Source organism: Carassius auratus, unplaced genomic scaffold (assembly GCF_003368295.1).
Source record: "Carassius auratus strain Wakin unplaced genomic scaffold, ASM336829v1 scaf_tig00000441, whole genome shotgun sequence".
Classification (NCBI taxonomy): domain Eukaryota; kingdom Metazoa; phylum Chordata; class Actinopteri; order Cypriniformes; family Cyprinidae; genus Carassius; species Carassius auratus.
Genome location: NW_020523300.1, coordinates 19779 through 44061, shown reverse-complemented (window position 1 = coordinate 44061; position 24283 = coordinate 19779). Strand labels below are relative to the sequence as shown.

The following is a 24283-nucleotide window of genomic DNA, read 5'->3' as shown; positions in this document are numbered from 1 at the left end:
GTCGTTATTTCTCCCCTCAGCAGACCAAAAATCAATGCACACTAGTTCCAGTGGCTCACAAGTTTTGACCGATTCCAAAGGTGCTCGGGCATCTGGCTCAGGCGTCTTACTAAGAACGCATTGCTTGCATCGTGTCACATACTTCCTCACCTCGTCGTCCATGCCACTCCAGAAAAATCGTTGACGAACTAAATGGAGGGTTCTAGTTTGGCCCTGATGGCCTACATCGTCATGGGTTCCCCTTAAGACGGTTGACTTCAGAGAACTGGGCACTACAAGCTGATACCTTCTCTTTCCCATTTTATCTTTAGATCTCCTATAAAGGACTCCATCTCTTATCTCAAACCTTTCCCAATGCTTCAACATACGGAGTACCTGAGACGTCTCGTGAACCTTCTCCCTCCGTGATGGCCGTCTTTTTCTCTCAAGGAAGTAGATCACCTGCACCACCACATCATCTTCTCTTTGCTTCTTTCTTATTTCTGCAACAGTAAACGCTGGAAGAGTGGACAGACCACATGACATATAGCTTGAGAATTGGGACCACTGAGCTGTGCACACCGGTAAGGTGGAATCCCAGTCTAGAGTAGACTCTATAATGGCTTTCACCTCCTCCCTCCCCACTTCTTCTTTGAATTTACACTCATTCTTGCAATTATGTTGCTCTTGAGTATTGACAGATAGCTTGAATGCATTCTGAATAGATTCAGGACTCATGTGATTTGTCTTGTTGCCTGGTTCGGTAATTCTAACCCCTTTTGCAAATGGCTCACGACTAAAGAGATCGGCTGGGAGGTTCTGTGATCCTGGAATGTACTTGAGATCAAAGTCAAAAGGCGCTAACTTTGACACCCACCGTTGCTCGCAAGCGTCTAACTTGGGCTTGGTCATTATGTATGTTAACGGATTATTATCAGTTAGCACTGTGAAATGAGCTCCTTTTAACCAATGAGTAAACTTATCACACACTGCCCATTTAAGTGCAAAGAACTCTAACCGATGTGCTGGGTACCTAGCTTGAGAGCGGGACAAGGATTTGCTTGCGAATGCAACTGGTCTTGGTTTGAGCTCGCCATCAACTATTTGACTCAGAACCGCTCCCAAGCCGTCCATGGATGTGTCAGTAGATAAGAGAAATGGCCTTTCAAAGTCAGGATGAGCCAAAACAATGGTGGTGCTTATAGCCTCCTTAAGCTTTTCCAATGACATTTCACAATCTGGTGTCCAATCTTCTGGCTTGAGGCATCTGTGTGGCTTGGCACTAAACTTTGCACCTCTGCGCTTTACTCTCTGTCCTACCGTTAAGTGGAATAATGGTTTTGCCAGACGCGAAAAGTTCTCAATAAAGTGTGAATAATAATTGGCCATACCCAAGAAGGATTTGACCTTGGTGTAGGAAGGTGTTTTACCATCTTCTCCCATTAGATCCTTTGCTGTGATCTCATTTATTGCAGAAACTTTTGCAGGATCTGCAGCAATGCCTTCTGCTGTGACTATATGGCCTAAGAATTTGACAGACTTCCTTAGGAAGTAGCACTTCTTTGGGGCTAGCTTCAGATTATGTTCTTTCAAGCTTGAAAATACCAACTCGAGACGATCCAGGGCTTCTTGTTCACTCTTGCCAAAAACTAATAGGTCATCCAAATAACACAGGAGTGACATGTAATTTTGATCACCAAATATTGAGGTCATCATCCTAGCAAACGTTGCAGGACTATTACACAATCCTTGTGCCATTCGATTGTACTCGTAGAGCCCTACAGGTGTAGTACACGCTGTGTATTTACGATCATCTTCGTGTATAGGTATATTATAGAACCCAGATGTAAGGTCCATGGTACTGAAAAAGCAATTGCCCCCTAAGGCAGCAAGGGCATCCGCCTGATGAGGTAAGGGATAAGCATCCTTTTCAGTTCTCTGGTTCAACCATCTGAAATCCGTACAAATTCTCAGCTCACCTGAAGGTTTCCAGACTAAGACAAGTGGAGAAGCCCACTCGCTGCTGGACTTCCTGATGATTCCCTTCTCCTCCATTTCATCAAGTGTCTGCTTAAGTTTCTGAAATTGTGATGGTGGGACTCTCCTGTATGGTAACCTGAAGGGTTTCTCATCTTTCAGTCTAATCCGATGTACTACGTCCTTTACTTCACCACAGTCAAGTCTATCCCGTGAGAAAATTGATTCGTATTTACCAACAAGGTTGACCAGTTTTTCCTTCCATTCCTCAGATACATCACATGACTGGATATCTATTTGATGTAGACCCAAATCATGAAGCTTTCCTGAGTATCCAGACCCAACCAACGGCTCCTCTACTGCATTGACGGCACATGTACATTGAATCACCTCTGGATCGTTTTCATTGCCACAAGTTAGTTCTAGATCTTCTAATGCTAGGCAAGGGTAAACCTGTGCAACTTTAGCATTTCGCCTGAGTGTAAGAGGACGATCTAGAAGATTGACTACCTTCATTGGAATTCATTTGTCGCCCCATAAAGGACACACTGTACGTGCAACTAGGACATTTCTTGGTGCAGACTTGGATGTTGTGGGCTCTACAACAACAGTGCTACCAATGGATAAGGGTACTTGCTCTTTCAATTTCCCCCATACCAGGTGCTCATGTCGGGGGGCCAAGGTAATACACTGTTTTAAAATTACTGTACCCACTCTCTTGGGTATTTCCTTGCCTTGCCACCGATCCACATTGGCTAATAAGTTCATCAAGAGTCCTTCTGAATCATCTGTGGCAGGTTGAGAAAGGTTGTCCCAATACCACTGTTTTTTTCAGATGTTGGATCACATGCTTTATGACATTTGACCCTACAATCATGTCATCTACTTGGCCAGGTACTACAAGCACGGGCACTGCTATTTTGCATTTGAATAGGTCAACATTTAATTCATATTCACATTTGGGTGGTGTCTGCTTTCCTCCACACCCAACAAGTATTATCTTAGAAGGTTTGCTTGACTCTCTTTGTAAAACCCCTTCATGGATTAACTTATCTTCGGCTACTTCACTTAACGTGCAGGCCATGGATCCACTATCTATTAGAGCCTTAAGTTCAACAGAACCCTGCACTAATATGGGTGCATAGAAGAGACTGTCATTCCCGACGACTCTCTGATATACAACATTACTACTGCTAGTGGGTCTTTCTGCTTGGGATAGATGATCATTGATTGTGGCATCTGGGGGAATTACTGCTTCGCCCACACTGACCCCCTCCTTGTATGGGCGATTTAGTTTAAATTGTGACTCTGTCCAGAAGGAGTGGGTTTTCTTGCTGTGCCTGATTTTCTCTCTGGACACTCGAACCCCCTGTGGCCGGGTTTGTGACAACTAAAACAAAGGCCATCTCTAAAACAGTGTGATTGTGTAGTATGACTCTGCTCACTACACACCTTGCATGGAAAATCATCAGTGGGTCGACTGTTCCCTTTCCCTCGGCTCTTCTCTTGTGTGGACAGCAGTTTCTCTAGAAGGAACACCACTCTATCCATTGTAGCATATTCACTGTTGGAGGCTTGGGGAGCTGGGAGAGCAGACTGTTGAGGCATGCACCACGCACCATAATTTTCTTCCTCTTCAACTTTTGTGACACGTTGAACTCTGCTAGGTTTTGTTGAAAGTGTGTCCCTGTGATGACTGTCAACCATTTCTTGAACTTCTCCAGCAGTCCATTTCTCAACTGGTTTACTCCGAAAAGCAGTGTAAAGGGCTGGTTCGGGACAGTGCTTTACAAACATCATAGCTGCTTCATGGCCTGGATCTTCAACCCTCTTCCCTTGTCTCTGCAAACATTCATTAGCAAGATCAATGGTTTTATTAAGTCTTATCCAGTAGTCCAGGCTGCTTTCTAGTTGTCTAGGCAAAGTTGAGTAAAAGTCAGCTAGAGGGGTTGTTGTAGAAATGGACTCTCCAAAGTGCTGTCTGAGAATATCATAGATAATATCAGGGTCTCTGCTTATGTTCACTAATGGGCTATTGCGAATCCCTTAGCACGCCCAAGTAGTCTGTCCATTATTTCTGCACCACGTTCAGACATGCTACACCCTTTCTTGGTTAAGTACAGCTGCATAATTTCTTGCCATTCAGTCACTGTACATTTGTCTGAACCATCACCGCGGAAAAAAGGTGGTTCCTTTATTTCTGGCTTTAGAATCAGATTTACTTTTGACCAGTCGTGATGTTGCCCTGTAGTGCTTGAATATGGCGGGGTCATTGCAACATTAGGTTCTTGAATCCTTGGGCTTGCCAAACTTGAGGCTACTTGTGCTCCTATTTCACCACCTAGTTGTTTGACTAGATCTACTAAGGTTTGTTTTAAATCCTCAGGCTGACTTTGGCTGAGGCTGGGGGCTTCATCTCTTTGACTTACACCATCACCTGGTCTGTGTATTGCCAATGGGGACATTGTAGAAACCTTAGCCTTGTGTTCTATCATACTAATCTATCATACTAATATCATCTATCATACTAATTGGGGAAGTCGTGGCCTAATGGTTAAAGGGTTGGATTCCCAGTCGAAGGGTTGTGAGTTCTAGTCTCGGGCCGGATGGAATTGTGGGTGGGGGGAGTGCATGTACAGTTCTCTCTCCACCTTCAATACCACGACTTAGGTGCCCTTGAGCAAGGCATCGAACCCCGAACTGCTCCCCGGGCGCCGCAGCATAAATGGCTGCCCACTGCTCCGGGTGTGTGCTCACAGTGTGTGTGTGTGTGTTCACTGCTCTGTGTTTGTGCATTTCGGATGGGTTAAATGCAGAGCACAAATTCTGAGTATGGGTCACCATACTTGGCTGAATGTCACTTCACTTTCACTTTCACTTTCACTTTAATCAACTGCTTCCCCCGTCCTATACCTGCAACATTACCTGCTGGTGTTTGGGGGGTGCTCATTTTACCAGTAACAACAATGCTACTATCCACATTTTCCCCACTGTTAATATTACATTCAGCAGCTACGCGCTCCGGGAATGTCTGATCACTGTCTTGAAAGTCATAATTCACTGACATTTTCGTTACAATTTCTGTATATCTGTCTATTAAACTTTGCGTTGTGTTTGCACAGTCTATAATGTTCCCTGCTGAGTTAATTCACAACTTGGTCACCTTCCTTTTTAGGATAACCGGATGTAGCCTTGGAGTCCTAGTTGTTTCTGGGTCCCCGGTGATCTGCTAATGCTGATCTTTGATCCAGGTCACGGCACCAATCTGTAACAAACCACTGGACGCACCACAGGATCAGCCCAAATAAAGACAGACACCAACAAGCTCCTTTTGCTTTTGTGTGTTTACTGCAAGCATAAAATGAGACAGTGTTACAATCACTTGTTCTGGATCAACAATCTCTCTTCAGAGTGCTTCCCGCAAACTGAAGAGTGCAACACGTGAGGAATGTACCACTGGTTAAAGAGGGGGGTTATACCAAATCAGTAATACAAGAGAACACAACACATCTTTATCGTTAAACTTATACAGTACAGGGCAGTAGTGCAATTATAATGTTCGAGAAGCACAAAAACCAAATGCTGGATAAAACAATTACAATTTCCATCCTGAGTGAATTTAATATTCCAACCTTCCCTACTTTAATGAGATGTGGATCATCTCTCATTATCAAGCTCAATCTCTCCCTGCAACTGATTGGAAAGCAGAAGTTTGATGAATTATACATTTTTCACACTATTACACAGGGAGGAAGTAGAGCAATATTGTAGAGCTTATATAGTAAGCTCGCCCCTTAACCCATAGCTTATATCTACAGCTTGTGTTGCCTGCGAGCTCATGAGCCAGGGGCTGCTGAGTATGCGTCATCCACCGCAGCTGAGAGAATTGATTACGAGCTTCCGGAGTGGGACACAGATATGACTAACCACCTGACTCACAAGGTGCTCTTCTGCTAAGCGTGCGCGATCCAGGGAATAGAGCTAGAGAAAAGGGGGATTAATTCCGCTCTTTCACTCACTGAACACTCGGGCTCATCGCCGTTACCCCAAGCGTCGAGCTCGTGCGGCGCCTCGGCAACTGCAGAACTAGAACAGCGGGGGTTGAACGAACATCTCTCCTTCCTCAGAAAGAGAGCGAGCCCAGAGCCCAGAGATAAAATATAAATGTCAGTGTCTTTTATAAATAAGGTGTGTATTATTTACAAATAATAAAGTTCTTAAAGGGATAGTTCACCCAAAAATTTAAATAACCACTTATTCATCATCATGTAATTCCAAACCTCTATGAATTTCAGACACACTCTCTGTTTAAATCTAGATTAAAAACACATCTATTTCGCCAAGCATTCAAATAATGCATGTCTTAAATTATGACTGCAGTTGCATCTGATCAAATGTGCATTCCCAGATAGCAAATGACATGTGGCCCAGTTCTGGCCCACATCTCCCATATTCTTCTGGCCCACATACCGCGCGGAATGACGGCGATGACTCAACCTGAGTCTGGCTGACATATGTCAGCCACAACTGAACCAGATCTGGGCCACATCTCAGAAATGGTGTGGGTGACATCTGGGCCAGATCTGGCCCAGTTTTGTCAGACAGAAGTCAGCCACAACTGTACCAGATCCATGCCGCATCTCACAAATGGCATTGGCGACACCTGGCCCAGATGTCAACCACGCCATTTCTGAGATGTGGCCCAGATCCGTCCCAGTTGTGGCTGACTTCTGGGTTAGATATGTCCCATATTTACCCTTTCTAGACACAAAATAATATGTAATTCATCCAGAATAAAGAAAACACTCATGTAGTCTAAACTGCTTTATTAAAATATAAAAATTAGACAAATAAATATACATACATGAATACAACTGCATGTATAGATATAAAACAAATACATTTACATTATTAAAAAATAAAAAATACAGATAAATATTTATAAATATAGTTAAATACAAATTAACATTACATTTACATTTAGCAGACACTTTTATCCATAGCAACTTACAAATGAGGACAATGGAAGCAATCAAAATCAACAAAAGAGCAATGATATACAGGTGCTGGTCACATAATTAGAATATCATCAAAAAGTTGATTTATTTCTCTAATTCCATTAAAAAAGTTAAACTTGTATATTATATTTATTCATTACACACAGACTGATATATTTCAAATGTTTATTTCTTTTAATTTTGACGTTTATAACTGACAGCTAAGGAAAATCCCAAATTCAGACGCGGTAGAGAGGAGTGAGTATGAGAAACATTCAGATACACAGGCTGATTCAGTCTTCTGAATTGGTAGTAGCGAACATGCATTATAAACTTTCAAATTAGAATCTGTTGGGGAGATAAAATGTGCAAGATAACGTATATGTACTAATAAAAACATCAAACAAATTTTTTTTTTTTATCTTTTACTCTCCAGTACTGAAAGCAGAACTGATAAGGGATCCCTTGATACTGTGACACAGCTCTTTCAAGTTAACATTACCTTTTTTGTAGTGGCAGTAGTTTGTATGTCCATCTATAGTTGCCATCATCTAAGGTCTTTTGAGTACTGGTATCATCTGAAGTCCTCACAAGTCCTGCAAGTCCTGTGCTGTGCAGTTTCTAATAACCCTGGGATGGACATTTGCAGAAACAGGAAGGCAAAGGGAGACAGATTAGCATAGCTGCTGTTCATATCATTTCAGGCAATGTGCACTTTTTACTATTTCATCAATGGAGTACATTGAGTACTATTTTTAATCTAGTAGGTTTAAACTGAAATATTTTCTCTAGATCCCTTAATAAACATATTATTTGTTGTCTGTTGTTGGGGAACAGACACACTCTCTATAGAATGGACTGCATATGCCAGAGTAACATTTAATACATTTTAATAAAATTTAACTGGGAGGAACATCATAACTGTAATTTACACAACCATTCAAGAGTTTGGGGTCTGTAAGATATTTTATGCCTTTATAAAAAATCTCTTATGCTCACCACGGCTCCATTTATTGAATCAAATTACAGTAAAATAGTAACACTGTGACTGTTACAATTCAAAACAACTCTTTCATTCCTTTGATCAAAGCTGAATTTTCAGCATCATTACTTCAGTGTCACATCTTCAGAAATCATTCTAATATGATGATTTACTGCTCAAGAAACATTTCTGATTATGATCAATGTTAAAATACAGACGTGCTGAATATTTTTTGGATTCGTTGTTACAGACTCCAAACATTTAATGTTAGTGTTACATGCATCAAATTGTTCAAAATCATCTGTTTAAAACAAATGCAGGTCTTTTGAACTTTGTATTCATCTGTGAATCCTGAAAAATAAAATGCATCACGGTTTCCACAAAAAAAAAAATGAAGCAGCACAACTGTTTCAACGCTGATAGTTAGTTTCTTGAGCAGCAAATCAGCATTTCTGAGGGATCCATGTGAGACTGAAGACTGGAGGAATGATGCTGAAAATACAGCTGCACATCACAGGAATAAATTAGTTTATAATGTATTCACATGGAAAACAGCTATTTTAAATTGTAATAATATTTCACAATATTACTCTTTTTACATATTTTAATCAAATTATTACTACAGAGGTGAGCAGAAGATAATTATTACAAATTGTATCAACTTCAAGCTTTTGAACACTAGTGTACTGTATATTTGAGGTTTGACTTACTGTACTAGTCTTGTGGTCAATAGCATCTTGGAGATGTTGTCTTACAGTAGGTTCACTGCGACTCTGCTGGATGCAGCAGGCCATCAGCACTGAAGAATCTAGGAACAAAACAAGCAATTTGACACAGAGCCAAACAATATTTAGTCCGCAGTTCCAGGTTTATTAGATGGAAACAAGCTAGAGCAGGTGAAATGCAAAAAAATAAATAAATAAAATAACAGATTCATTGCGATATATGTTGTGAAAAAAAATGCATATTAGGTTACTTAACCTTTTCAGCGCTTCCTACATCTCTGTCAGCAGCTACCTTCAGAAATATCGAAATCTTGGACACTCCCTTCTGTTGTAGAAGGATTATTTTGTCACTCTTGAAATCGCAGAACAGTTTTATGTTTACCATAAAAGATCAAAACAACTTTAGTTTTCTGCCAATTTTCGCGCTCCTTGATAACGTGACGTCATCGATAAACAGTAAAGTGTAAATGTTAAGGTTAAATAAATTAAGCAATTTCCAATCATCCATTGAAAGATTACCAACAAAACAGTCAAAACCTATCATCTACAGATGAAGATTTGATTAAAAGCCCAAACTTTCATAAATAAGAGAACAATAGAGTTATCATACCTGACGATATGTCGTCTTAAAACGGTAGAAATGCTAACAGATTTTTTCGAAGACATTAAACCATTCCTATAAAGTAAATAAGCCACAGAAGCGAGTCAAATACAATTAAGAGAAGTGTCAACAACAGTTATAAGTAATATTTGTGTGATTTTATGGACTTAACTCACCTGAAAACAGTGAAATCAGCGAGAAACAGGGTGTTTCCTCGTGACATTTGCAGTGTTGCGCTCTGTTTCCATGGCAACTCCATCCGGTCCACGCGCACGCCCATGAAAGCACGTCACGAATTAAAAGTCACACGCTTAAGTTACATTAATAAACATATGCCCCTTATTTTTCTTCATTTGTAAATTTAATGTGTCTGGCTTTCGGTGTCATTCCAGCTATATTAGCTGTACAAACAGCTGTACTGTTGCAAACTGCTGTATCTTACTATGTTATTTTTAATGTATTGTCTTAATTATGAACGTACTGGTTTGTAGTGCAAACAGTTTTACCGTTTACTGCACTTTGTTCTTCTTGTTATTTCCCTATAACCATGACCATAATTCTCACACATTCACATACAATTGTTTGGTGGATAGAATTAGATCACTACATAATTCAAAATGTCATTCAATTATGATATTGCTAATTTAAAATTCATTTTGTAGTTCTATAGCCCAGTGCAAAATGCCAGGCCTGCACATAATAGTGGGACAAAGTGGCACTTTTATAGTTTAAGATTTTGTATTGTTGCTTTTACGAACACTCATATTTATATTTATATGTGTGTGTGTGTGTGTGTGTGTGTATAAGGTGCATCTTGAAGAAATGTGAATATCATGAAAAAAGTGAATTTTTTGTAACTTTTTTTTATTAAAAAGTGAAATTTTCATATATTTCATTCTAAAGATTCATTTTTTTTTTGATGATTAGAGCTTAATTTAATGAATGTAATTATTGCATTTAAAAGTATAAAAAAGGAGTTAAACAAATATTATTTAATTATTTAAAATTATTTTTAAAGAAACTTTGTCCTGTGGTGTGACCGTACAGGTGTCACAATGGAGGACTTTTTTTTTTTGTTTTTAATCACACCAAAGGACGTTTCAGCCTTTTCTGTCAATTAATGACCTTGCTATTCCAAGCTAACCTGTCATTAGTGGCAAGCAAGACACATTTGCAAACTTTTCTAGGATTATGTAGCTTAACATGCACTTTTAAATAAAAAATATATATATATATAATTTAGGGGTGTCATATTAATGCACAACAAAGCATAAAAAAATTGTAGTGGTTCCGAAAAAGTTCGTGCAAAATGCCAGGCCTGCACATAATAGTGGGACAAAGTGGCATTTTTATAGTTTAAGATTTTGTATTGTTGCTTTTACGAACACTCATATATGTATGTATGTATGTGTGTGTGTGTGTGTATAAGGTGCATCTTGAAGAAATGTGAATATCATGAAAAAAGTTAATTTTTTGTAACTTTTTTTTTTTATTAAAAAGTGAAGTTTTCATATATTTCATATATTCTAAAGATTCTTTTTTTTTGATGATTAGAGCTTAATTTAATGAATGTAATTATTGCATTTAAAATTATAAAAAAGGAGTTAAACAAATATTATTTAATTATTTAAAATTATTTTTTAAGAAATTTTGTCCTGTGGTGTGACAGTACAGGTGTCACAATGGAGGACTTTTTTTTTTTATCACACCAAAGGACGTTTCAGCCTTTTCTGTCAATTAATGACCTTGCTATTCCAAGCTAACCTGTCATTAGTGGCAAGCAAGACACATTTGCAAACTTTTCTAGGATTATGTAGATTAACATTCACTTTTAAATAAAAAAATATATATATAATTTAGGGGTGTCATATTAATGCACAACAAAGCATAAAAAATTTGTAGTGGTTCCGAAAAAGTTCAAAGGACATGGTGTCACACCAGAGGACATGGTACAAAAATGTAAAAAACAAATAACATTGCAGCTTCATAACAGGTCCATTTAGGTCAAATAAATGTGTGTATGTATTTATATTACGTGTCCTAAAATATTATGGGCATCCAGTACTCAAAATAGTTTTAGAACCACTGACCGGTAAAGTAAGGTGATCTGCCAGGACGTGTCTTTAGAAAATGGCACATCTGGTCACCTGGTATAGGCCATATCTGGCCCACATACACCAAGCCAGAACTCAGCCTAAAACCGGTTTGTCACACACGGGCCGGATCTGGCCCACACACAGCAAGCCACGACTCAAATTAAAGCCGGTTTGTCACACACGGGCCAGATCTGGCCCACACACAGCAAGCCACGACTCAAATTAAAGCCGGTTTGTCACACACGGGCCAGATCTGGCCCACACACAGCAAGCCACGACTCAAATTAAAGGCGGTTTGTCACACACGGGCCAGATCTGGCCCACACACAGCAAGGCACGACTCAAATTAAAGCCGGTTTGTTGCACATGGGCCAGATCTGGCCCACACACAGCAAGCCACGACTCAAATTAAAGCCAGTTTGTCACACACGGGCCAGATCTGGCCCACACACAGCAAGCCACGAATCAAACTAAAGCCGGTTTGTCGCACACGGGCCAGATCTGGCCCATAAACAGCATGCCACAACTCAAACTAAAACCGGCTTGATGTGTGTGGGCCAGAGATGGCCCATATAACCTCTGCCGCTGCCAGAACTGAGCCAGATGTGCCATAGTTGGCCCAGATGAGGCCCGGATATGTATGCTATAATGTGCATTCTTATTCTTTAGCTTGGGTTAAACTAATTAATTTTACTTTGTTGGAACAGCAGCTATGCTAATGAAGTCTCTATTTGTTTCTCTGTTTTGCCATGGAACATACATCCTGTGGTAACTAAGATATATACAAGCTCCAGTCTGGATCCAGAACACCTGAGAAGAGATGATGCTGACCACTCAGAGGACCCCAGATGATGCTAACCCTGAATCAACAAAGAGAACTAACAAATATTGCTACAAGTGTGATTGCATAATAATTGCTGTTAATAATGTTCATCGTCTGGCTGACCACGTCTGGTATTAATTTTATGAAAAATCCTGTCATATGCACACAAACTGACAGTCACTACTTATAAGCTACTAATAAATATTGTAGAAATTGAATTTTCTGTAGAGTTGCTTTGTAATTATTTGTATCGTAAAAAGCGCTATACAAATAAACTTGAATTGAATTGAATGAATTTCTTTCTACTGTGGATCATAATAAATAATATGATTTGAGAAATTAAATAAATTTTTTGTTTATACAGTAGTGTAACGGAAACAGGTCAATTTAGCTCAAAGGGAATCATTTTAAAGATTTTAAAGGGAATTTGAACAGAATCACTGTTTCACGGCTGGTCACTGAGACGCCCTGCGATTCAATGAACGAGCCGTTTAACATCAAATCTGCGCTGGATACTAATATCCAAACTATAGTGAAACACTATCAATTAGCACAGTAACAAGATCGGCAGTTTAAGACATTAACTTGTAAGCACAAAACACAAGATACTTCTCTTTTCAATATGAATAAGGCTTTATTAGATAAATCTAAGACATATAAACTAATCTAACACATAAACGCACGCACACACACATTCACACAAGTTGCCGAAAGATCGAAAGTTAGGGAAAGATGAGTTTAAGAGAATGGAAATATGGAATCCCAAGTTCACAGCAATACGTTAAATTGCATAGACATGAACAACCATCAATCACTTAATTAACGCTCGCACTGAGTTCCTCAATGGGGTTAAAATTATATTAGATACACCAGCACAAATGTCAGAGTCTGGAGGTAAAGTTACTTGTGTCTCCTGTGAAAAAGGAGTCTCGGTGAAAGGGCTATCCCGAGGTCGTTGATTGGCTGGAAGTTCAGTCGCTGAAGTGACGTCTTGGAAAGCCCGTGGTTGTTGGGCGTTGGCTGAAAGTGCAGAGTCGTGTGCGCTGGTTGTAGTTGAACGGGCACCCGAGGTCAGGCGTCGGAGACTCGACGTTACAAAACTCAAAACACGAAACTCTCAAACGGAAAAGAAAATAAATAAAGTTTGAAGAGACAAGGTTGTTTTCCTTCTCATCGTTGCTAGCAGCAGGCGAGCAGGCTGAAGCACGCTGCAACCGCGCTCAAAGAATAGTGATGACAACAAACATGGCTAATAGCAGAAACACAGCTAGAGACTAAAAGCAGACACTAAAGGCAAGATTTCATGGTGTCCTAGGTATTTAAAGTGGCCTCTTGGCCACACCTCAAATGTTGTCTTGACCAATCAGATATTGTCTTGGCTCGGGGGTATCATAAATCATTTGTTTATCTTACCTAGCCTGTGGTCCTAATTTTCCTGCCTTGCAGGGTCTAATTTTGGACATGATTCCTATTACCAGGTTATGATATATTTTACAAATAAATGATTGTCAGGACAATATCAAGCAAAAAAAATCAATCACACACATACCAGACATGACTATGTATCCTTCAGCTATCCCATAGTTATAAAAAAAACATACACAATAAGTGATTATAACATGATAGTCAAATGTGTGGGTTACACATGAATGAATATGGGGTGAAGCGATGGACTGATTCATTTATAAGTCTTTTTGCGTTCATTCTGGTCCATATACATGTACAAAAAGCAGTTTCTTTGCCATCCTCTTGACAAATACTTCTGTGGAGACAAAATTCCTTCCCCCTTAGGAATTTCAGTCTGGTTCTGCTAGGTGTGGGGAAGTCAATGGAAGTGTTTAACTCATGGGTTTCCATGTGATGTCCAGCGTTGCATTTCAATTACGAACAACAAATTTGACACCAAATTTCTCTTCTTCGAATTGAAATTGTAAATAATTGTTCTAGTGGTGTTAATGATGAAAACTGTTGTGTGAACAAGTTGGTTGGTCATCTTGCTTGGTTCTTGTGGCACTAGAACTGATTTATGACTTCCTGAGGAATTCGGCTCGTGTTTCAACGCACAGCTTTGATAGACTCTTTAAGGGGGGGGGGGGGGGCGTGAAATGCTCGTTTTCACTCAATAGCCTATTAATCTTGAGTACCTATAGAGTAGTACTGCATCCTTCATAACTCCAAGAAGTCTTTAGTTTTATTATATTCATAAGAGAAAGATAGTCTGTACCGATTTTTCCCGGAAAAACACGACCGACTGGAGGCGTGACGTGTGGGTGGAGCTAAAGAATCACGAGCGCCAGTAGGCTTTTGCGTTGAGAGCGTTTGGAAGCTGTGACCGTGAGGGAAACAACATCATCCAAAACAAACCATGGCTAACAGTCAGATTCAGGAGGCTGAAACTGAACGAGAGCAGCAGCAGCAACGACTCGCTCCGAGCGGGGCTCGAACCCGGGTCTCTGATGGGAGGTGGACGCACTAACAAGGAGGCAGAGATATTTTAAGCAGTTTTACTCACCGCCTGCAGTTCCAACACATGATCGTGACCCCTTTTCGTTGGGATTGCATCATCCTTAAGAAATAAACGATACGCAAATCCGTCGTCAAACTGGGCCTTGTTTGTAAAAAAAGCATTTTCGAAATGCAGGGAACAAACACAAACACTTGCACAACTCCGTTGATGCTCTGTAAAAATAAACTCCATCCACTGGTTGTCTTGCCCTGGCAACCAAAAACACACTCCTTTTGTGACATTTCGCGACGCTCCCACTCTGATCAGTGATTGTCTGTGCTCAGCCTCTCAGTGCTTTGCTATACGGGAGCGCGCGCTCTTCCGGCAGACGCGCCCTTAGGACCCATATAAGGAAATTCCGCTCCATCTAACGTCACACAGAGCCATACTCAAAAAAAAACTTTCCGAAACTTGTGACAAACCGGAAGGAGTATTTTTGGAACAGAAATACTCCTTCAAACGTACAACTTAATTTTTGAAACTTTGTCCATGTTTAGCATGGGAATCCAACTCTTTAACAGTGTAAAAAACTCAGTATGCATGAAATAGCATTTCACCCCCCCTTTAATTTGTCTGGTTCGACTCATTTCTGTTACAGTAGAAATCAAAGGCATAAGCAAAATTGTTTGGCAACATTCTACAAAATATCTTCTTTTGTTTTCCACATAAGAAAGTAAGTGATACAGGTTTGCAAAATCTTTTTTTTTTTTTTTTTTTTTTTTTTTTTTGGCATTCTAGCTCAAAATCATTGCTTCAGTGGCAAGCGCATTTCTACCTGACAAAAAATGCATTTGCTTAGAATTTCAGTAATAACTATCATTATTTGTTAATATCCTGTTTTATGTATTCATTTATTTAGTCCAATTGAAGGCCCTATAACCCAGCAGAACATTCATGGGGGAACCTGTGGGCTGGATATGTCCAGGGCCGAATTTGAACCCCAGTCCAGCCCTGCCTACATGCTTAAAAATCCCCTTGCAGGAAGAATAGTTTCCTTCTTAAATAATACAAAAAGTGTATAAAAGCATAATAAGACATAAAAAATCAAATTAAGAAAAATAAAATTATAAAATATATATATATATATATATATATATATAATACAAAAACAACATTAAACTCAGATGTATCTCTAAAGCACTTTTCACAATGAAGATAATTCCAAAGAAACATGTTGAAATTATAAAGAACTGTAATAAATAGAAAACCACTTTTTTCTTTGGGATTACACCACTGCATAGCAGTAACTGTAAATCAAATTTAAGCTGCTAATACAGCCCTACTATCTCAAATGAGTTAATGTGTGTTCTTATCAATGTAGTCTGATTTCTATTATTTATTTTCATCTTTAATTAAGTGGGTTTAACTTTTAATCTAGTGTTTTAAATGGTTTAATGCTTTAAAGTGCAATTTTAGATGGTAATGTCTTAATGTTCTACTAATAACCATAAAAGGTACAGCTGTCATAAAACCTGAGAGAAAGGCTGCATGGCTAGAAACTGCTGATCAACTGATTGGGCAAATGGCAACTATATTTTCATATATATATATATATATATATATATATATATATATATATATATATATATATATATATATATATATATATATATATATATATATATATATATATATATAATAAATAAAAAAAACTTACCTTACATTACATTTTGGGCACAATACATTGAATATAGTTGGTCGTACCCTATTTTACAGTATATTTATTTGTTTATTTAAGTTGCATTTACTGTATACTTTTAATTTTTGGACTTATAATAAAGTAAATTAATTGTAGCATATGTGAGAGAGTCTGTGGTAATATCAATGCGTTCCTATTGGTCAGTGTTAGAGGAGCTCAGCTTAGCCTGACAGTAAGCCTGCTCAGGACAAGGTTAGTTTCCCAGCATAAGTTGCCACAGTGACTGAGCTTGGGCTATGGTAATTTTTCTTTACGAAACCAAATCTAGTGAAAATAAGTCAGACTAACTGAAATAAGCCTGGTTTATTTGGTATACTTGTTTTATGATACAGACACCCGGTGCTCCTGATTAGCTAATGCAGACATGGATTTGTGAGAAATAAATATGTCAATGAGCCATTTTACTTCTGCAGTTAGATTAATTTATTGTATTATACTGTATTATATACAGCTAATAGCTCAGAAATGTTGATTTGATTTAAACATGAACAAAAGCTGTTGAAAAGTTTTCTAAAAGAAATGCATCAATCAACAACATATCAACATATCAAGTGCAGACAGCAGATTTAACCTCATCTACAATATTTAAGGACTGAAGCACACTAGTTAATGTGATGAGATACAATGTGAACAATTCTAAAAGGTGATTGGGTGATTCCACTGTTAACACAGAGGATGGGGAAATATTTTCAATCCTTTTTTTTTTTTTTGACACAAACCCTATTCACTGAGAACACACATGTAACTGTACTTCACATTATGGAGGCATATTCAGCCTAAAATAAATATTCATTAAAATGGCATCACATTAAATTACAGTGCAAGTACAATACAGTGCATGCTCTACATAAAGTAGGAACAGATTGTTGACGATTGGTGTCCATGTTTACATTCTAATCCATGAATCCACCATATCTCTTCTGCATGTTGGGCAGGACAGTCTCGCCTCCATCCTCCCAAGTGTGTTTTAGAAACCCACTGCTTTTCTGGTTGTCCAACCAGTCAGGCCTGCCCACTCTGCGCATAAACCCCCCATATCTCTTGTGCAAGTCTCTCCCTTGCTCCCCTAGACCCTGTACACTCCTCATAAATCCCCCATAGCGCTTGACCATATCCCTATCATGATGCTCATCTGACTCTGAGGTGAGACCTACCCTGAGGATCTCTCTCAACAGCTCCACCTGTTGGTCTTCCACTCCACCTTCTACCTTGTCCTTCTTTATAAAGCCTCCATATTTCTTACTAATGACCTCTATGCCGTCATTCTCAGGTGGGGCTCCCATGCCAATCTCTGCTGCTTTCTTGATCATGAAGCCCCCATAACGCTTCATGAATCCACCATATTTTTTGGTGAGAAGATGGTCTGCACTCTCTTCCTGTTGTCTGAGGGTGTCCAATGCAAGGCTATCCTCTTCACTGAGGATTTTTTTGCAGATTTCTAGTTTTCTGGAGTCCACTGTCCCTTCACACTGTAATGAGCAGGTCTATCGGAGACATGAATCCAATCAATGCAAAAACAAAACAAAAAACAATTGGTCCACCAGAGGGCATAAATGTTCATTCTGCTGGTGTTCAATGCAACTGCACATTAAGGAGTGCTAGTAGCCTACTTACAACTGACAATTTGAACAGTGGAAAACACAAGATTTGGTAACACAAGATTTGAAGATATTGCTTTGAATTGCTTTTGAAAACTATTATGCTGCAGAACAAATATCTCTAAGTAAAAACTATCATGCTATATAGATTAAAATTACATCACTTGTGCATGTGTACTGCATTCACATAAATATACAAAATATGAAAATAAAGTACACTTGTTTTGAGATAAGTGGTTAAAACACATTTAACTAATAACTAATTGGTTAAAACACATGCAAAGTACTTAATTTTTTTATTGTAAAGTGTTATTCAATATTATATTTAAAATTTATATATTTTAATTGTACTAAACATCATCATGACAAATATGTAATTACAAATAGATTTAAATACATGACATACATGTTTAAATAGAAATTGCATTATATTTTAGTTTTCCATAAATTGTTGTACACTCTGCAGTCCCATTTTACACCATATTAAAAAGACAAAAGAGGTAATTATGAAATAAATAAATAATAATAATATGTGTTAAACATTTAAACTATAATGTATTTAATTTTGCACTTGCACTTGCATTTATAAAATTAGTTTTATATTACGTTTTATTTTAAGTATGCTTTTCTTCTTCTTCTCAATTTCTTTTTTTTTTTTTTTTTTTTCTAAAGGGAAATTAATTAAGAACAATGTTTGTTAAGGCTTGTCTACAAAAAGCTAAACAGCAAACACGTCAAATATAACATTATTTGAACAAATTGTAATTAAAAAAAATGTATGATTTATTTTTCTTAAATCACGTGACAACTTGCCCCGACCTGACGTTTATGAAACATGCACAGTGCAAACTTTTAGTTATATCTAGCTTTATTAGTTGACTTTTATATATATATATATATATATATATATATATATATATATATATATATATATATATATATATATATATATATATATATATGGAGTTGAATCTCACCAGTGTGTCCATTTCTGTCCGTTGACGGAACAGCCGGTAAACGCAGAGCGCACAGTCTCTGCTGCATTCGGCGCGAACCATCAGCACGAGACAGGCGCTCAAAGCCAGAGTCCACCAGTTCACAGTTAACGCCATGGGCTGTAAACAAGCATTTAACATTTACTTTCATGAGGAAAATAAAGCAATCTCTGTCAGACATTGCATATTGGACAGAGGCTTAATGTGGTAAACTATATAATATATTACAAAAATAGTCTATAATACGCACGCTCACAATTTATTTAGTACAATAATCGCAATTGTTTATGAAATAACCCGTCAATAGACCAAACTACGTATCCAGTATATTAAATTAGTATATATCCAGTGTATTACATTAATCATTTTCAATATGCTACTTTAAATTCTGTACAGAGTTTTTTTTTTTTTTTTTTTTTTACCTGTTTACAGTTTTCTTTTGCAGTGTCCACTGTAGTGCTGAACAGCTTCTTACAGGGAGCAAAAAAAGAGAGAAAAATATCACTAGCCAGTCGCTTTTCACTGAGCGTTGAAGCCTCTGAGTGTTGAAGTACCTTTTATCTCACAGCGCGAGGATAAACTCCAGACCTGCTCTGTTCAGAAACGACCGTCAACTTAAAAGCAGCCACAACTCATGACACCATGCCGTTTGCAATCTGACGTCAGCAGGAAGCTTCATGCATCGAGGGACCACATAATTAATTAATGAGTGATATATATATATATATATATATATATATATATATATATATATATATATATATATGTGTGTGTGTGTTCTCTAATTATACAGTATCTACTTATGAGTAGACCAAGTGCATTTGATCCTAGATCCTAGTAAAATACTGTGAATACTGTGAATATTTATGTCTGTGGGTAATTAATAAGCCAAATAACCATACATACACACACAATCACAGGGTAAAATAAGTATTGAACACATCACCATTTTGCCCAGTAAATATGTTTCTAAAAGTACTGCTAATTTTTTTTTCTTTCTTTCTTTTTACCAGATGTCGGTAACAACCAAAATAACCCATACATACAAATAAAACAAAACAAATAAATTCAGAAATTAAGCTATGTGTAATAAATTGTGTAATAAAATGGAATGACACAGGAAGAAAAAAAAAGAATTTAACTACTGTTACAGTGCCTGGTCTGTGTTTCCCTGGGTGTCCACTAGTGTTCTCACTTCCCCATAGTCACCCCACTGCAAGCACTACATTTCCCACAAGCCTTTGTCCCATTCATCACTGTTAATTGACACCTGTTAATTGCACTCAGCTGTCTCCACTTTCATCGTTTTCACCTGTCCATATAAACCAGCCTGTCTGTATCTGTTTCATGGAGTCCTTGTTTTCCCATCACCTGGCTTTCTCCTGTTCCTTTGTGGTTTTTCTTGTTTCTGGACTGATTTTGTGTGTTATGACCTCTTGCCTGCTTTTGGATGTGATTTTTGGATTGCCCATTAAATTGGATCTCTTGTTTCTTGTGTGCATTTGTTAAAACTACTGAAATGTATTTAATACTTTGTATTAAAAAAAAAAAATGTATACAAGTCTTTGTTGGTAATGACATCTTCAATATGCCTCCTGTATGGAGGAACTAGTCGCATACATTGCTCGGATGTGATTTTCAAATCTTGAAGGTTCTGTGGGCCTCTTCTATGAGCTCTGATCTTTAGTTGTTATTTTCTATTGGATTCAAGTCAGGTGATTGGCTGAGCAATTTCAGCAGCTTTATTTTATTTTTGCTGGAAACAATTGAGTTTCCTTGGCTTTGTTTGGGATCTTTGTCTTGCTGAAATGTCCATACTTGTTTTATCTTTATCATATTGTACTGTAGGGGTTGGGATTGAACCAGATAATACTATTTTTTTCAACTGACTAAGGGCAGGATTGCTTTCTTACTATTGATAGATTTTAGCTGGTGTCTTGGCTTTCCATGCCTTTTTGCACCTCCCTTTCTTCATGTGTTCAATACTTTTTGCCTGTGTCATTCCATTTTATTACACATAACTTAACTGCTGAACTTAATTTTTTTTTTTCATTGTTTATAAAGGATCACTTGGGTTGTTACCAACATCTGGTGAAATCAAAAAATTGTGAAACTCTTGTATTAAATAAATTCAGTGGACACAGATTGAGGTAATTTAAGTCTTTGGTTCTTTTAATTGTTATGATTTTGGCTCACATTTAACAGAAACCCACCAATTCATCTCACCAAATTCAAGTATGCTGACATGCCAATCAGCTATTCAACTCAAAACACCTGCAAAGGTTTTCTGAGCCTTCAAAGAGGTCTCTCAGTTTGGTTAACCAAGCTACACAAATAAGGTGAAGACTGCTGATCTAACAGTCTACGACACTCTTCACAAAGAGGGTAAGCCGCAAACATTCATTGCCAAAGAAGCTGGCTATTCACAGAGTGCTGTATCCAAGCATGTTAACAGAAAGTGAAGTGGAAGCAAAAAGTGTGGAAGAAAAAGATGCACAACCAACCGAGAGAACCACAGCCTTATGTGGATTGTCAAGCAAAATCGATTCAAGAATTTGAGTGAACTACACAAGGAATGGACTGAGGCTGGAGTCAAGGCAGTGGCGGATACAGAACGTCATTAATAGGTGGGCCTGGTGAATATACGGAGGGGCCTCAGGTTTTTTATACACCTGATTCCAGGGCTCCGTATTATAGAGCTTTCACACTGCGCGCGGATGCGATTTTAATATAAGTACTACATGGTTAAATATTTTACCACTTTTTTGAGCAACTTAATATATAAATCTATATAAGTAGCGCTGAATAATACGTTGTTTAAATTGTATTAAAACATCTATGGAGTGTATAAGAGTGTGTATGTACAAAGAGAATCGCAATGCTGACAAACCTTTTTTATTTTATTTATTTTTTTTACTTTTTTTAATAAAAGTTTCTGATAACTTCTGTATTTGAAATACAAATAGTGAGTATGTGTTTGTGGTAGCCTACAGTCGTGGATCAGTCACGCACTGCACACACGGAGTAGCCTATGTGTGTTTCACAGTGTAACAGTGGCATGTGGCCGGCCCGTGCAGGAAAAAAAAATCACAAGAGAACGAGCTGATTCTGTGTTTTAAAAAGAATCATGACAGAAGAAAACAGGTATGCTATGTGTTATATATTCACAAGGCAAACAATCAAATGCTATCAAACATGTTTTTACTGGTGTTCAGGTCACACACAGATTACATACACAGATATTCTGATTGGGTGGGCCACCAGTCAATCCTGCCCACCCAGGCCCACCCATAAATCCGCGCCTGAGTCAAGGCATGCAGAAGTGTCAAGAAATTTGGCCACAGTTGTCCTATCCTCTTGTTAAGCCACTCCTGAACCACAGACAACATCAGATGCTTCTTACCTGGGCTAAGGAAGAACTGGACTGTTGCCCAGTGGTCCAAAGTCCTCTTTTCAGATGAGAGCAAGTTTTGTATTTAATTTGGAAACCAAGGTCCTAGAGTCTGGAGGAAGGGTGGAGAAGCTTATAAATAATAAAACAATAAAGGTTGCTTGAAGTCCAGTGTTAAGTTTACACAGTTTGTGATGGTTTGGGGTGCAATGTCATCTGCTGGTGTTGGTCCATTGTGTTTTTTGAAAAGTCACTGCACCCGTTTACCAAGAAATTTTGGAGTACTTCATGCTTCCTTCTGCTGAATAGCTTTTTGAAGATGCTGAATTCATTTTCCAGCAGGATTTGGCACCTGCCCACACTGCCAAAAACACCAAAATAGGAGAACAGCAAACATTGGGCCATATGCATATAAAATGGGTAATATTTGTGCCACATTTCCACAGGTGGCGCTATGAATATTGGCATGTAAATGTCTGCAGGCCAGGACTCTTAGGCCGGGCATACACTGTGCGAATGTCATCTGATTTTGAGCCGAATTCTGACTCGTGCGACTCTTTTTCGGGTCAGGTATCAAACTATTGAAGCAGGGCTACGAATGATTTTCTGCATTTCCCTCAATGTGCATGCGCGAAACCATAAACGAAACCATGGCGACACAGCGTGTAGTATGGACTGAAGTAATGGAGGGAAAACTTGTGGAGTTATGGCAATAAAATAAAATAAATAAAAGAGGGGAGAAAATGCCTGCTTACCTCCAGTTTGCGTTGCAAAATGGATAAACCATATTGGCCATGTCTTCTGAGCCACCTGCGCGTCCAGATAGGCCGACGCCTGTTCTTTATTTTTATTTTATTTATTTTATTTTTTTTCTTGGATGTTTCAACACACTTCTTGCACATATCACCAAAGGAGTGAATTTATCCCGGGAAATTGCACAGTGTATGCCCGGCTTTACCAAACATGTGAAGTTTGAGGCAGATTGGACATTGCATATTTAAGTTGGTGTAAAACAAGTAATTTCCTTTTGCCAGCAGGTTTCAGTGTATTTATAGCATGCTTTAGTTAAGTTTTGCTAGCATGTTTTAGCATGCTTCTAGAATTTTGCCAACTTATTTAACCTATTTAACACTTGTTGATGATTTTTATTATGTTGCAAGGAGTCCATTACAGTGTTAAACATGACACTTCCTGTTGCCAGCAGATGGCGCTATGACTATAATTGAACACGGGCATGTTGATGTGTTCAGGACAGGACTCTTATCAAGCATGTTCAATTTGGGGCCGTTTGGAAACCGCATGCCTGAGTTACAATAACTTCCTGTTTTACTGCATTAGTTGCATGCTTTAGCACTTAGCTAAGCATTGCTAGCATGTTTTACTATGTTTCTAGCATGTTGGCAGCCTATTTAACACTTGTTGATGCTTTTTAATATGTTCCTAGATGTCTATAACCGTGTTAACCATGTCACTTCCTGTTGCCAGCAGGGGGCGCTATGACTATAACTGAATGTGGGCATGTTGATTTGTTCAGGACAGGACTCTTGTCAAATGTGTGAAGTTTGGGGCAGATCGGACATTGCTAGCCTGAGTTACAGCAACTTCCTTTTTCACTGCATTAATATCATGCTTTAGCGTTAAACTAAGTGTTGCAATCATGTTTTAGTATGTTTTTAGCAGCAGGTAGTGCTATGACTATAACTGAATTTGGGAATGGGTGTTTGTTCAGGACAGATTGTATGGGGCAGATCAGATATTGCTTGCCTGAGTTACAACAACTTCCTCTTTTAAGGCGAAACATCAAAATTTGTCCCTTGGCGAAAACTCAAGATCTTCGCAATTTAATGTCATAAAGGTCTTATGATGACCTTCACCAAATTCGAAAATGATCAAATTAAATTTGTAGGAGGAGTT

At 38.3% G+C, this 24283-nt stretch overlaps 1 protein-coding gene and 1 long non-coding RNA gene across 3 annotated transcripts; both read right to left on the bottom strand.

Annotated features, from left to right (window-relative positions):
• Nucleotides 1–8707: 8707 nt before the first annotated feature.
• Nucleotides 8708–9475, bottom strand: LOC113068991 (uncharacterized). The gene is made up of 4 exons (XR_003279640.1): nt 9438–9475; nt 9271–9336; nt 8917–8985; nt 8708–8743 (listed from the first exon to the last, which is right to left on the bottom strand). It is a non-coding gene; the product is annotated as an uncharacterized LOC113068991 (long non-coding RNA).
• A 7017-nt stretch (nt 9476–16492) lies between these two features.
• On the bottom strand, nt 16493–19614 carry LOC113068990 (proenkephalin-A-like). Of its 2 annotated transcripts, none has more exons than XM_026241952.1 (4): nt 19533–19614; nt 19401–19448; nt 18961–19098; nt 16493–17869 (listed from the first exon to the last, which is right to left on the bottom strand). In XM_026241952.1, the coding sequence occupies exons 3-4, from the start codon at nt 19093–19095 to the stop codon at nt 17279–17281; spliced, it is 726 nt and encodes a 241-aa protein (XP_026097737.1). In that variant the 5' UTR covers nt 19096–19098; nt 19401–19448; nt 19533–19614; the 3' UTR covers nt 16493–17278. The 2 variants fall into 2 exon arrangements, with proteins under 2 accessions (XP_026097737.1, XP_026097738.1); XM_026241953.1 differs by having other exon boundaries at nt 19401–19445; nt 19533–19572.
• Nucleotides 19615–24283: the final 4669 nt, after the last annotated feature.

Bases quoted from the DNA above. Each gene is read 5' to 3' on its own strand.
- LOC113068990 (XM_026241952.1), bottom strand. From the start codon at position 19,095: ATGGCGTTAACTGTGAACTGGTGGACTCTGGCTTTGAGCGCCTGTCTC. The intron at 17,870-18,960 runs GTGAGATTCAAC...TGTCTCCGATAG, and splicing joins GGACAGAAATGGACACACTG to ACCTGCTCATTACAGTGTGA.